The sequence below is a fragment of the Primulina tabacum genome, chromosome 16, assembly GCF_025594145.1.
Source record: "Primulina tabacum isolate GXHZ01 chromosome 16, ASM2559414v2, whole genome shotgun sequence".
In the NCBI taxonomy this organism is placed as follows: domain Eukaryota; kingdom Viridiplantae; phylum Streptophyta; class Magnoliopsida; order Lamiales; family Gesneriaceae; genus Primulina; species Primulina tabacum.
Genome location: NC_134565.1, coordinates 2483910 through 2499377, shown reverse-complemented (window position 1 = coordinate 2499377; position 15468 = coordinate 2483910). Strand labels below are relative to the sequence as shown.

General features: G+C 37.3%; 1 protein-coding gene across 1 annotated transcript; it reads right to left on the bottom strand.

Moving 5' to 3' along the window:
• Positions 1 to 12136: 12136 nt before the first annotated feature.
• LOC142529819 (U2 small nuclear ribonucleoprotein A'-like) lies at positions 12137 to 15048 on the bottom strand. The gene is made up of 8 exons (XM_075635470.1): positions 14825 to 15048; positions 14687 to 14727; positions 14343 to 14472; positions 14045 to 14250; positions 13582 to 13755; positions 13077 to 13127; positions 12809 to 12982; positions 12137 to 12497 (listed from the first exon to the last, which is right to left on the bottom strand). The coding sequence occupies exons 1-8, from the start codon at positions 14904 to 14906 to the stop codon at positions 12492 to 12494; spliced, it is 864 nt and encodes a 287-aa protein (XP_075491585.1). The 5' UTR covers positions 14907 to 15048; the 3' UTR covers positions 12137 to 12491.
• Between the last annotated feature and the right edge of the window lie 420 nt (positions 15049 to 15468).

The following is a 15468-nucleotide window of genomic DNA, read 5'->3' as shown; positions in this document are numbered from 1 at the left end:
TATGGATATTGTGGGCCTTTTTCCCAATTGCCCGGGCTCAGAAGAAATTCTTACTAGTAGCTGTAGATTATTTTTCTAAATGGGTGGAAGCTGAGCCCTTGGCCAAGATCACTGAGCAGGAAGTTTTTAAATTTCTGTGGAAGAACATAGTATGCCGGTTTGGGGTACCCAGAAGACTGCTCTCAGATAATGAAAAACAGTTTCAGGGCAAAGAGATTACATCCTCGTGTCGGGAAATGAAGATCACTCAGTCTTTCACCTCTGTTGCCTATCCTCAAGCTAATGGACAAACAGAAGTTGTGAATAGAATTATTGTACAAGCCCTAAAAACCAAGCTACAAGGCAAAGGAAAGGACCGGGTGGAAGAATTACCCAGTGTTCTCTGGGCATATAGAACCACTCTCCGGGCATCTACTCAAGAAACTCTTTTTAACTTGGTATATGGTTCTGAAGCAGTCCTTCCAGTGGAGATTGGGAAAACGTCTTCCCGGGTAGAATCTTACCAGGATGACAATGATCAAAGCCGGGCCATGGAGTTGGATTTGGTGGAAGAAAAAAGAGACCGAGCATTCATTCGAATGGAAACATATCGGAGCCGGGTTATGAAATCATATAACAGAAAAGTCCGGATTCGAAACTTCCAAGTAGGGGATCTAGTCATGAATAAAGTTAACCCTGCCGAGGATGTTGGGAAGCTGGAAGCACGGTGGGAAGAACCCTATAAGATCACCCGGAGGGTCAGTACGGGATCTTTTTATCTAGAAGATGCCCGGGGCCGTCTTCTCAAAAGGCCTTGGAATGTATTTAATTTGAAAAAATATTATGCTTAACAGATGTAATTATTTGATGGAAGAAATAAATGAAAGATCTATTTTCTCACAGAAGAGTGTTATGTATGTTTCTTTTATCTTATCTCGGGAGGTACTCGGCCCCGGTTATTTAAAGAAAAGCCCAGGGCACTACACCCTGCCTCGGAGAACCACACCTCGACCATTCCCAAGTCCCGGGACATGCTCCCCGGCCCAAGGCTTCGTACCTTGGTTCTTACTAAGCCCAGGGCACTACACCCTGGCTCGGGGCAACACACCTCGACCATTCCCAAGTCTCGGGACATGCTCCTTGGCCCAAGGCTCGTACCTTGGTTTTTACTAAGCCCAGGGCAGTACACCCTGGCTCGGGGCAACACACCTCAACCATTCCCAAGTCCCGGGACATGCTCCCCGGCCCAAGGCTCCGTACCTTGGTTCTTAAAAAACCCAGGGTACTACACCCTGGCTCGGGGAACCACACCTCGACCATTCTCAAGTCCCGGGACATGCTCCCCGGCCCAAGGCTCCGTACCTTGGTTTTTACTAAGCCCAGGGCACTACACCCTGGCTCGAGGCAACACACCTCGACCATTCCCAAGTCCCGGGACATGCTTCCCGGGCCAAGGCTCCGTACCTTGGTTCTTACTAAGCCCAGGGCACTACACCCTGGCTGGGGGAACCACACCTCGACCATTCCCAAGTCCCGGGACATGCTCCCCGGCCCAAGGCTCTGTACCTTGGTTCTTACTAAGCCCAGGGTACTACACCCTGGCTCGGGGCAACACACCTCGACCATTCCCAAGTCCCGGGACATGCTCCCCGGCCCAAGGCTCCGCACGTTGGTTCTTAGAAAGTCCAAGGCACTATACCTTGGCTCGGGTCACCACACCTCGACCAATCCAGATCCCAAGATATGTTCTTTTACCCATTTTTTCACACTTGGGTTATATATACAAAGATTTTATACCTGGTTCTATGGTTTTTACATCTTGGTCATTTGCTAAATATGGGATTTTAATACATTACGGGGATCAAGACCCCGGGTATTTATTTGAACTTACCGGATAATTCTTAACACTTAGAAAATTTTCTGGATGCTTTGCGTACAAACAATTGTATTACACGGGTTTCTTGAAGACTTATCAGAATATTATTGAGAGCAGTTGAAAGAAATTAAAAATTTCATTAAAAATCCCGGAGGCAGGAATTACATAAAAAGGGTAAAAAAGAAAAAGAAATACAATCCTAATCTATATTTACAGGCTCGGACTCTGGCTGTTCTTTTGGAGCCTCCTTCTCTTCTTCCCCATCCTTGGGAAGGGATGATATGGCATGACCGAAGTCCGGGAAATCTTCCCTATCCTCAGGTAAAAGCACGGCCTCTTCAAACTGTTCTCGGCACTTTTTGAACCCGGTGTGGAAGAGAGGATAGGCCCGGTCTTCAACGGCCTTCTTAAATTCGGGAGATTGAAGGAATGAGGCATGCCATTTATCTTTGTTGTACTCAGCCAGGGCCAGGGCACTCTCGGCTTTCTCGGCCCGCAATAATTGTACCTCTACCTGTTCAGAAAGGGAATGGTTCCTCGATTCCGAAATAGATAAAGTACCTCGCAGATTTTCTTCTCGAACAAGGCCTTCATTGATGTCATCTTGGGCCTTGTCCAGGGCCGAGCGCAAGCTGACCACTTTCTCCTCGTGAGTGGCTTGTGCCCGGGACAATTCCTCTTGCAGCTTGGCTTGAGTGTCTTGGAATTGCCGGGCTTGATTACCAGAAATGGTGGCAGTCGCGGCAACCTCCTCAAAGGCCGAGATCAGCAGTTGAGCAGCCTGTTTAAAAACAAGTCAGTAAAAATAAATGATAAACAAAGCAAGAAAGATTAACGGAAAAACTTACCGCCAAGAGCTTATTCGAGCCTTCGAAAAGTTTGGCAGAGGGACGGGAGTTCTTCAAACAGGCCTCCTCATCAGGAGTCAGGAGTTGTTTGAAAATCTTAAGCCCCCTTGCCGAGGATCCCTCCTCAAAAATGTTGACTCGAGGAGGTTGCTCGATGAGAAGGGGCTGTTGGTTGGATTGTTGACAAGGGGGGGTGGTTGACCGAGTTGCCTGATACGAACCTTGGTCCCCCTCCCGGTTATCCTCGACCAGGATCCGCTCCGAGCTTGTGATAGCCTTTCGCTTCCCCTGGATGAGAGGGACATGATCTTCAAAATCCTCCCGGGATTCATCTCGGGTCGCCTCCTCCTCTTGTTGGGCCTCGACCCGAGTCAATTCTGCTTGTTGGGCCGCCTCCTCATCCTGTTTCTTCTCAGCAGAGGCCTTCCGGGCTGCCAGTTTTTTCTCCCTAGCGGCCTTCTCGGCCGCCCATTTCTTGGCAAAAGCCTCCTGCATTTTCGAGTTATCTGCACAAAACAGGAGAAAGTTCAATAACAGTTGGTAAGTATTAACAAAGTTGGTAAGTATTAACAAGTTTTGAAAAAAAGATTCAGATATTAAGAATTACCGAGTTGAGCGCCCGAGTCAGCAACCTCGTCAATCACCCGGTCAAGAGGGTCCTCAGCACGAGCACTCAACCCATAGGCAATCAAGTTCTCATTTGAAATAAGAACAGAGGAGGAGAATTTTTTGCCCTCCACCAAATCTTGGCTTCGGGTATAAAATTCCTCGAATTTGTAAGCCCTGGGAAGGGCAGGTTGTGGAGGAAGGGAAGGAAGAAACCCGGTCAAACAGGGAAGAGGACCCGAGAGTTGAATATAAAAGAATCGTCCTTTCCACCCCTTCTGGGAAGAAGGAATATCATCAAGGAACCGGGAGTTGAGGCGGGCGGTTAGGGAAAAAGCGTTGTCTCCAAGTCTACAAGAGAAAAAATAGTGGAGGATAATGGGGTTGATGACAATATTATTCATTCTAAAAAAAACAAAGACTGAAGCCATTATACGGAAGGAATTGGGGTGGAGTTAGTTGATGGGCACGCCAAAAAACTTGGCTACTGCAATATAGAAAGGGGGGATAGGAAACCGGAGACTATTTCTTACTTGGTCCTGGAAAAAAGTAGTATACCCGATAAGAGGGTTATCAGCCCGATCAGAGGGGCCGGGTATAAGGATGGAAAAGTTCGAAGGGATAGAGCCTAGAGCACGAAGTTCCTCGTCTGCCCCCGAGCGTAGAGTGCTGCTCATTGAAGAGAACCAAGGAACCCCCCGGACCTCGATAGAAGAAGGGTCAGAAGTCCGGGCTTTGCCCTTATCCTTGTCCTTTTTAAGGACTCGAGAAGTACCCAAGGAAGAAGGTTTTGAAGAAGAGGGTTTTGTTTGGTGAGCTATGGGTTTTTTAGAAGTTTGGGAAGTAATGCGACGGCGAGGGAGAGAAGGGGAAGAATCGAAGCGCATCGCGGCAGACTCGTCACTAAGCGAGCCTCGCGCATTTGCTCCGGAAGTAGATGAGGTAGAATTTGACATTTTTTGGGAAAAAGATAGAAAAATTACGATGTTTTGAAAAGAGAGATGGTGTTGGGACGGAGTGTAGCTGTTTCAGCGATGGAGGATCACCGGAGATTGCAGGAGTTTGCACGAAGGAGATGCGAGGAGGAAATTCGCAAGAGCTTCCGCAAGATTTTGAATTTGAAAGTGATTTTTGAAAAATAGGAGGGCTATTATATATAGACGGTAAAGAGAGATTTTGGCCATTGATCTAAGTACACGTGGACAAGCAAGATGCACCTCTTAAATTGTACCGGGCATACGAAAGGACGTGCACAAATATAAAGGTGTAAGTCAGACTTATCGGATTCTTGGAATATGGAACGATTTTTCGGCGGGAATTTAATGCTAGAGCATGCGTCATAATGACATCTCTTGGACTGTCCGAGAATACTAAACGACAAAATATCTGATATTCATGGGGCCCCGGCATATTATCTTGAGCCCGATTGGTATCAGACCCCGGTATCTCATCCCATCTATGAGATATTTGAAGCCCCAATGCTCTGACACATTCTTAATTATGTTCTTACAAAGTACGAGTATGATCGATCGGGACAGCGAGCAAGACTCTAGCCCGACTATTTTAGGGATGGATGGTGATACCCTCATAAGGATCCGGGTTGTCATTAACCCGGTTTGTTACTTGGATAGTCCGAATCAAAGCCAATATGTCGGGTACTCTCCTCAAATACCCGAGCACTACACCTCTTCCCGGGCTACGATGATTCTCAAGCCAATAAGCGGGATCTCAAGCAAACACCCGGGTACCCTACTGCCCGGGCCACCTCGAAATTTGCACCACACTCGTTTGATTGATATAGGCCATGTAATCTGTCAGAACCACTTGGGCTTGGAGTGTCCTAGAAGTCATCAGAAGCTACAAGTATGGGCAGCCGACTTGCCATACTTAGTAGGTGGCACGAGAATCGAGGTACCTACCCAATTTTTCTACTATAAATAGCAGGTATTGATATCATTTATACTCTCGAAAAATCCTTTAACTCTCAAGCACTTACATATTTTCTCTCAAATATTGATTGTGTTCATCTGAAAATCTGCTGATTTTAGCATCGGAGTGGCTACGTCGACATCCCTTCGGCGCCCATTCACGAGTTACTTTCTTGTTTGCATGTGTTAATCCAAGCCATTACCTTCACTCAAATTCTCAAACACTATAAAATACTGATTTGATTCGTTGGAGTCCTTTACCCGGCTCATCTATTTCAGCGAGGTCAAATCAATGAAGAACTCGCATGGTTTAATGATATTAGAATACGAAGTGAAACACTTTCAGTGTAATATAGACTAACCCGTAATTAAGTAATATAATTAGTAGGGAAAATGGATAGCAAACTCCCTTACCATAACTTGGTAACGTAACTTTTGTTATGTTGCCGTTAATTCACAGTTTTGATATATTAATTTATATATTTTTAAAATTTAAATATTTTTTCTGAAATATTGACGTGTCAGTTATTCTCTGGTATCACGTGATCATACTGTGAATTTAAGTATTAAATTTTTTATGTATTTGGAGCGGTGGGTTCTCAAGTTCAAGAAACTGGAGTGGCAAGCACATTTAAGTGGGTGTTGATGGTATTTTATTTTTGTTGAAAAAAAAGAGTTGGTCTCCTGTGAGACCGTCTCACAAATTTTATCTGTGAGACGTGTCAACCCTATCGATACTTCATAATAAAAAATAATACTCTTCGCATAAAAAGTAATATTTTTCATGGATGACTTTAATAAGAGATTTCTCTCACAAAATACGACATGTGAGACCGTCTCCCACAAGTTTTTGTCAAAAAAAAAAAAAATTTGAGGGTGCTAGCTATGAATGTCTTGTTACTGTTATTTGTGTAAATATACATAGTCAATCTTTTCGACTTTAAAAAATAAATAATCTATCAGAATGTATAATTGTGCGTAAATTGTTGAACGAACAGTAATTATTGTTGAAAAATAATAATCGGATAATTTATCATAAATGAACTCATAAATTATTCAATGTGTTTGCGATGCATATGTATTTATATATTATAGCTTACTATAATATGTATATGCAACACGACTTCAATTATGTAAGGTATAACTAATTGAGTAGGTGTTTTGTTAAACGATTTTATAGATATATGTTTATGAAATATGTCAACCCAATCTAAGTGAAAAATAATATTTTTTCATAAAAAAATAATTTTTTTATGAAATGGTTCGAATTAGAGATCTGTTTCATAAAATTGACATATAAAATTATCTCATGTGAGTTTTTGTCTAATCCTTTTTATATTAGAAACTATCTTTTCGATAAGACAATTAATTATTACAGGGTTTTCTGTTTATTTAATAAAATCGTTTCAACATTCTAGATTTTGTCACTGTACAATTAAAATTGCGTCAGTTGCCAAAAGTGGACTGAAAAATTGTTCTCCCTAATTTTGAACACTGTTCATTTTCATCAGTTGACGTGCATCCTTTTCATCGACTAAATAGATAATGTAAATAGGCATAGTCCGAATATGTATATATATAACGTAAATAGGCATTGTATATATATACATATTCGGACAAATATATATATATATATATATATAAACTAGATGATAAAGATATGCATGTGCGTTGAGGAAAAGAGTTCTCGCTTTACTCTCATTGCTTAATATTTTTCTTCATTAATTCAAATTCCGATGCATCGATAAAGTTTGGATTTTATTTTTTGCTTGAGTTCTTGAATACTAATATAACGAAGTTGTTTTATGTTTGATATATTGTTAGAATATGTGTCCAGTGAGCCAACTTGTGGCTTGAGCTTTATTGATAATCAACTTGTGGCTGGAGCTTTATTGACTCTAATGTAAGAATAATCTTTATTTTAATGATATTTTATTATTTTATCCAATTATGACATTTATTTTATATACATATGCAAGCTACATACATAAAGTACATGAATATTTAATAAGTATTATGAGCTCTGTCTCTCAACGTAAAATCGTGAAACTCATTATAAAATTTATCATATATTCTAAACATTCTTCTAGTTGAATCAGCCGCCTAAAATTAGAATAAAGGTCGCTTGAGCTTGATTATAGTATTTTTGATGTAAACATCATCTTTCATTGGTAAGGGGGTGGAGATGTCCATTCATATAGATGAGTGATCATCATTCGATGATTCACCGAACCTCCCCCGTACTGTCCAAGTAGTTATCATTTTCGAGTGAAATAGTCTTCGGTTATGTTGTACAACATTAGTTCTTTGATCAGGAACAACGTAGAAGCTCTACATATTAATATGCACTTTGATTCCATTGAGGGTCATCAGATGACGAGATTGGTTGTAGTTTCGAAATACGTAAGAGCAAATGTATTGTAGTTGGGGATACACCATTTGCTTACGGGTGAAGATATCTGTAGGACCGAGCGCTTGCCGCTTTACCAAAAGTTATAGCTAGTGGTAATAGTGTAACTCAAATATTTTAAACCGCACAACAGCTCAAGAACTACGGTTCGATCGCTCTACCAAGTAGGGACAATTATTGCACCCAACAATCTCCCTCTCAATAATTGCACTCCTTGCAATTAATTGAAATCGAACCCGTGATCTTGGTTCTGATACCAATTGTAGGACCGAGCGCTTGCCGTTTTACCAAAAGATATAGCTAGTGGTAATTGTGCAACTCAAATCTTTTAAACCGCACAACAACTCAAGAATCACGGTTCGATCGCTCTACCAAGCAGAGACAATTATTGCACCCAACAATATCCTATGTGATCTGATGAATTAATAGTGCAAGAAATATTTGGCCAGAGTAAGACATGTATGCACTTTGATTCCATTGAGGGTCATTAGACGACGAGGTTGGGTGTAGGAGCAAATGCATTGTAGTCGGTGATTCATCATTTGCCTACGATTTAAGATATCCTATATGATCTGATGAGTCAGTAATGCAAGAGATCTCTAACCAAAGTGAGACATGTGTATTTTGGAAATGTGTTTCCTCAATTGCACATACCATGTCATTATTATTACTCAAAGATACATCACATCGTTATCGAATTCATATGCAACTTTCAATATATCAATAGGTGCTTATTCGATCGGAATATATGAATTGAAGAGAATGTACTATATGCTAACCATAAGTTAAGGTTCTTGCAGGCATATCAGCCATACCTAGAGGATAATAGGGCGATGCTAACTAGATGCTCTTACATTGATCTGATGGGTGTAATCGAAAATGACTTTTGACATTCTTAATCAAAGTACTGATGAAAAAAATGAGACTAATTAGGGTAAGCCCGAAGTTATTATGAATCAAATGGAGATGTGAACTCACATTTAGTTGTATCTCTGAATCAACGAGGATCACACAAGTATTGGATTATGTGTTCCCATTGAGATAATCAAAGTTCAATTAATTGAATTTGAGGAGTGTAGTTTGATGGAGATCAAACATAATGCTTATAAAAGAGTTCATAAGTTGATTCAATATGATGAAAGAAATGGAAGTTAGTTTAACTGCTAATTGAGTAAGGAGAGTGAAACTGTCTGTTTCGGTGAAGGAGTTACAAAACTGGCAGCTGCCAAAGTGGATCATTATAAATTTTGATCTTCTAAATTTTCAATTTTCGTTGTATGAACAAGATTTGTATATTTGATATATAGGTGCTGTCAGATCGTCCATCGGAGTTATATAGAGTTCAAAACTATTTATTTAATGAATTTAGAATTTAATGAATAAATAATATTATTAGTAGTAATATGTACAAAATTCTTATAAAAGATTCTAGAGGAGTTTAGAATTAATTAACAAATAATTTAATAAATGAAACTAAATAATGATTATTTAATTTTAAATAATTTGTCTATTCATATAGTGTATGTGCATATATAGATGTATTAATATATATATATATATATATATATACTTTATATGGAGTGTAAATTCCATTCCAAAATATTGAAGTTAAATTTCATTTTTCTTCAATTTATTTAGAATCTATTAATAGATGATAAAAAAAAAACAAATAAAGAGACATGTATTTATTATTATTATTATTTAATGAAGATAATGACATACATGTAAATTCACAATTCAAAATCATGTATTTATAGTAGTGTATATATATAGATATATTGAATTAGATACATATTGTTAAATTCAATCTTATTTTATTATTACAATGAGGAGTATGTCTCTTGTGAGACTGTCTTAAGAATCTTTATATGTGAGACGGGTCAACCATACCGATATTCACAATAAAAGGTGATACTCTTTATCTGTGAGACGGGTCAACCCTACCGATATTCACAATAAAAGGTGATACTCTTAGAATAAAAAGTAGTATTTTTCATGGATAACCCAAATAAGAGATATATCTCACAAAATACGATACGTGAGACTGTCTCACACAAATTTTTGCCTATGATGAAAGATTTGCTTTGACATGAGATTAACTCACGTTTTTTACACGTTAAAAATTTTTTATATCACTACATCACTGCGAGTATAGACGATTTAACTTATATAAAAATAAAACTTTTATTAAATATGGAAGTCATATTCACAGTGTAGTAGCTATATATGGTGACTACTTATAAAAAAATCTTAAATTTTTATTTATTTCAAAAAATTATTTTGTTGCTTTCAATTTTATATGGGAGAATGTTGAATTATTAGCATAAGTAAGTGTATCTGTAACTTGTTGTCGGAAATATCGTTTATCAAAGCATCAATCAAGAGTCGTTGTACAATATTAATAATTATTTATTATTTCAATATTATGAATTTAGATTTCCATGTTTGACATCTCAGTAGGGCCCGTCAGCTATTTTCAAAATGTATTTTTCAAGGGTAGGTACAAAATTTGTCCTGTTACAGGTGTATACGACCAACAATTTTTTATATATATATATATATATTTAGCATATCAACTCTTATGTATGAAAATTAAAGATTTTATAAAATTATTAAATAACCAAATTATATTTTATTTTATCAGTTGTAAGCAAAATCATGCTTGTATATATTTATCAACATTATAAATAGTTCAAACTGTTTTTTTATGAATTTGTTACAATTAAATATCGAACTCAAAATTTGGTCTCAAATTTAAAATATTGATGTAGAATATAATGTATCACATCGACTACAATGATAAATTTGGTGCACATAGTTTCCAGCAACTGGCTGCCACAAATTAATGGTCTATTCCCAAACACGAACATGTGATTTGAATCAGTTTTGAAAAATAAATATTTTCGAAAAGAAATATAATTTTTGTATTAAATTTATTTCTCAAGATTAATTTTTTTTTTGATATGATTTTGAATATTATTTAAATATGATTTTATCTTTTTAGATAATGTGATAATTAATGTGACAATTATTCCAAGATTTTTGTGATATAGTATCATTGTTTAAAAAAGTTTGTTTATAATAAAACTCTTATTTTCCATATTATATAGGTTTTCTTGTTGATAAACCCTAGGACTATAAATAAGAGGATTCATCTCATACAAAAGGGAGTTATTTACGTAGAAACACATACATACTCTTGCACATTTGCATGCCATAAACTTTAAAGAAAATAATCTATAAGATTTCTGCTGATCGAAGAAATGTTGAATCCACATGTTGTTGTGATTGTTGGAGATATCTGCAGACAACAACTGTGAAGTAATTGGCTCAAGATTTGTTTTGCTGCTCCAATTTTGGCATCGTATTTTGCTTCCTTCAATATTGTTTTAATGTGGTTCTCTGTTATAGGAAGCATTTTATTTTCTCAACGTGTCGAGAAAATTTGGTTTTTAATTAAAAGCACTAGTGTTAGTTTTTATGCAAACTCAGTGGTTTTCTAGTGATTATTTTTGCCATGAGCCACCTCGTAATTATTTATACTTGTGCAAAATTTATCATGTTGCATCGCATTTACTTAAAATAGAAATATTAATTGTGGGTAGAAGCACTTCGTCCGAAATTTTATCCAATCTAAGGTCAAGATTGACGATTATTTTGTGTTTGAACCGACTATTTTTAGTTCTTTGTTTACTGGTCCACCCGGATGGGACGCGTAGTGGAAAAGTAAGAGCACACTGTTTGGGTTTGCTAATGGCGCAGTGATTTTTGATTAGCATCATTTAATTACGCAATCCCAATGATTAAGCTCCCACATTTATTTTTCACATTCCAAAAATTTAAGTAATCTCACCTCACTTAGACTACTAATTAATGAGTCCTCATGAGTTATCGAGTTGACCAAATTATCAGGAGAGTGTCTTTTTGCGTATATTTACACTAAACATTTGGTTGGCAGGGTCGTTTGATGCAATTTAAATATAATTTATTTATATTTTTTATAATTTTTGTTTTCTGGATATACTATTTTTTTATCATTATATATATAATTCGAAAAAAATATTTACCCACCATAAAAAAGATGACTGGCTACACCCTCGGTTGATTCGGTAGCCGAAGGGGGAACAGATGCTTGAATCGGGTTGCAATTTTACAAGCCATGATTCCCGTATGCAAATATCAAAGGAATAATTTTCAAATCTTACTATTACGAGTTATGACTTTACATATATTTCAAAAAACAAGTCTCTTATGAGACGATCTCGCGAATATTTATCTGTGAGACGGATCAACACTATCGTTATTCACAATAAAAAAATAATACTCTTAACGGATGACCCAAATAAGAGATTCGTCTCACAAAAATACGATTCGTGAGATCGTCTCACACAAATTTTTGTCTATTTCAAAATTACACATTAGTTTTTATGGTATATATTTATTTATTTTGGTAAAATATATGAGTTGGGATAATAAATAAACTCTATTAAATGGGCTAAACCAGAAACAGCCCATCGATACTGTCAAAATCCCTTTTTCGATCAACCCACATAAAGAAAGTTTGGGAATGTAGTCCCCTGAACAACTAAATTTCAACAAGAATTTGGTATGGAAACTCATTTGAAAGTATCCCTCAATACAAGAGAGGTTTTTCCTGAAATATCATCGTGAGATATATAGCACAAGGCATCGATCCAACCGGTCGGCTGACTTCGCGTACCGGGTCTTTAATCTCTGTCCGATGAGTACTACAAAGACACAAATTTCAGAAGCAAACAGTACCTATAACACCATTCTGATCTTGATTCATGATATGCATTGTACACTGATAGATGAGTAAGAGTTCATTCCTGGTAAGATAACCAAAGATAAAAGATGTTAGAGCCTTGAGCAGACGACTGGAAAATTCGGCAAGGCAATCATATAGATTCAATTACAAGATAATGAATTTGAAGATTAGATCATCTTGACAATATATCAAATTTAATTTCATATCCACCTATCGTAGAGTCTTCATACGAGAGAGTGCTTTTTTTCAGTCAGAAGAATAAATTCCATTTCCTCGCAAAATAGTTATGCCAAAACAGCCACAAGACCAGAGGCTAAAAACAGAAAGGAATATAAAAAACAATAAACAGCAACATTCAGCTATTCATATTACCTCTTCCATTTCTGCAGGCCCATCCTCTTTCTGCTCGGATTCAGTGTCTTTGGGCTCGTCAATTGCTTCTTTTCCATCAGTTATCATATTATCCGGTTGGGCACTTCCTTTTTTAGGCAAACTGTTACTCTCACTGAAATTCAAATCAGCTGGAAGCTGGCCTGACTTTAGCGCCTGAAAAATCATTGAGAAAAAAATGAAACTTTGGACCCTCTTGCGTCCAGCAGAAAAAGAGCATTGTTTTCCAATGCATCAAGTTTTACCACACCTGTTCAAGCCTTGCCACCTCCTCAAGAGTTTGAGAATTCACAATGGCAGCCTGCAATGATAGATGAGAAAATTAAAAAGCCAGCTGGAGGTGCATGCATTAAAGCAATACCAGAGATTAGCTACTGCCAGGATCAACTTAATAAGAACAGTGAGAGTATGATAGGCTAAGAGAGAAGAAAACAGAAGAATGCTCGAAAATTTTCTTTCCATCAGTCAAAACCCCAAACTCGAAGGCAGAACAGAACATTAACTTCTGTCTCGTCATATCAAATTCATATCCCATTCTTTTACACCAAGAAACTGAATCTTCTCCTTCTCTCCTCAATAACCAATTCTCCAATCAAAACTACTTGAGAGATTGAAGGAAATTAGTAATAGCAACCTATCTTACCTTCTTATTATTGGCACTTTTGTTGCCATGAACATGGAACCACTACAATGCTTTTCATATTGATCCTAAAATAGGAAGACGATAAAACGAAACCGTAGGAAAAAAAATGTACCTTAATAGCCAAAATTTGTTCTGGAGTAGGAGCAACTGGTTTATGAGCTTGGTCCTCTTTTGCAACATCTTGGGTGGTTGGAATCTCGTCAGGTACAACTGTCTTTGCTGATTCCATTTTGGCCTCTTCTTCAGCTTCTTTGGAAGCAAATAATTTATTGGCTTCAACTCGCTCCTGTAATATTGCAGAGACAGACTTCAGCAAAGCACAGCAGTGGAAAGGCATTGCTTCATAGTTATCCAAAATGGAGTAAAATATTATGAATATATAATTAGATTTTGAAGAAGTGGTAAACAATGCAACTCGCAAGCAAAAACAGATCATAAAGAAGAAAGTAGATAACTGTAATCAGAAAAGAGGTTTATTAGGATAGGAAATGTTCTTCAAACTAGTCCTGACTTGATCAAGATTTAATAATCAGTCCAAACAGAATAAAGAAGGCTCTGAAAATACAAAATCTAACCTTTTCTTTGACTTTCCTGAAATCCAACACACGTAGAGACTTCAACTTGTGGATAACATACAAACGGTAATTTGGTTTCTTCGTAATGCTATTGTCGAGCAGACTAAGGAACTGCAGCTTTGGGAGCGATACAAGTGGGTCTATTTCAACCAGGTTGGTTAACCTATTGTTAGTCAGTACCAAGGTGTGCAATTTGGGTAAAAACTCTGCAAATTTTTAAGCCAAAAAATAGTTAATAAACAAGTCATGCATACATTTTTCCACAGGAAATTTGAGTCATTTTCAGTTTAAACCTCACCTCCAAGATTGGGATTGATTCGAGTAATTCTATTGTTGTTCAACAGCAAAGTACCGAGTCGACTTAATTGGGGAAAATTCTCGAGCTTAACAATCTCGTTGTCAGATAAATCAATGGTGTCAAATTGATCCTGCAGTTTTAAATTAAACCAAAAAATAACTAACAAAGAACAAATAACCAACACAAACTACAGTAAATTTTGAAAACAGCTAATAACACAAAAACCCATCAAAACTTTCAAAACTAGAACAGATTTTTGGTGCCAAAAAAACTGAACATTCAGCTTAAAGCAAAAGGGTTGTGCAAAGAAAGCTACAATGAGACGTAATAGAAGAAAAATTAACCTCAGTGGCACCAATGTTTTCAATAACAGCCATTTTGTTTCCTGTCGAAAACAAAACACGAATCAAATAAACTGCAAGATTAGTCCATACATCAAGCTTATAGACAAATCATACACATTTCCAGAGAGAGTGAAGCACCTCGGAGATCTAATTCTCGCTCCCGAATGGCGTTGAAAAAGTGGGGGCTTTTCCAAATCAAATCCGCCGTTAGCCTCACCATTTCTCACCTCTTTCGAATTCCTCACCGATTTTTTCGCTTTCTCTCTCTCGAGTTTCGATTTCCGCTTCAGTGTTTTGAAGGCGAAGAGCTGCAGAAGCGGCAAAAACCTCGACGGGAAGAGGTTCTAGCGTGAGCGAGCACTTTTAAAATGGGCTTAGGCTAAAGACTGGAAATTGGACCATTTAAATGGGCTTTATTTTTGGACATAGGCTAAAAATTTGATGTAGTCCAACCCAAATAATCAGCCCAATGTAATTTGGCTGATTGGTCGTGTCTTATTTTGATTATCCTTACAACCTACCTAATTATTTTATTCAATCAGTATATTAATAAAAAAAATTATGTTAATGTTGTTTTAGTTTAAATATTATTTTAAAAAACATACAAAAAACAATCGAATCGATTCGGATTTAAAAGCCTGATAATAAGTTGGATTTTTAGTGTAATTTTTTTAGTTGGTGAGTTGTTTTTTTTTTTTTTTTGTTACAATTGAGTCTCGAACTTGAGATGTCAGATGATCTATATGTCACCGTTGCTTCGAGGTCCTGGAAAATGGTTGTGG

What these genes read in the sequence shown, in the direction of transcription:
- LOC142529819 (XM_075635470.1), bottom strand. Translation starts at nt 14,906, where the DNA reads ATGGTGAGGCTAACGGCGGATTTGATTTGGAAAAGCCCCCACTTTTTC. An exon ending in GCGAGAATTAGATCTCCGAG is followed by an intron (nt 14,728 to 14,824) that starts GTGCTTCACTCT and finishes TGTTTTCGACAG; the next exon opens with GAAACAAAATGGCTGTTATT. An exon ending in AAAACATTGGTGCCACTGAG is followed by an intron (nt 14,473 to 14,686) that starts GTTAATTTTTCT and finishes TTAAAACTGCAG; the next exon opens with GATCAATTTGACACCATTGA.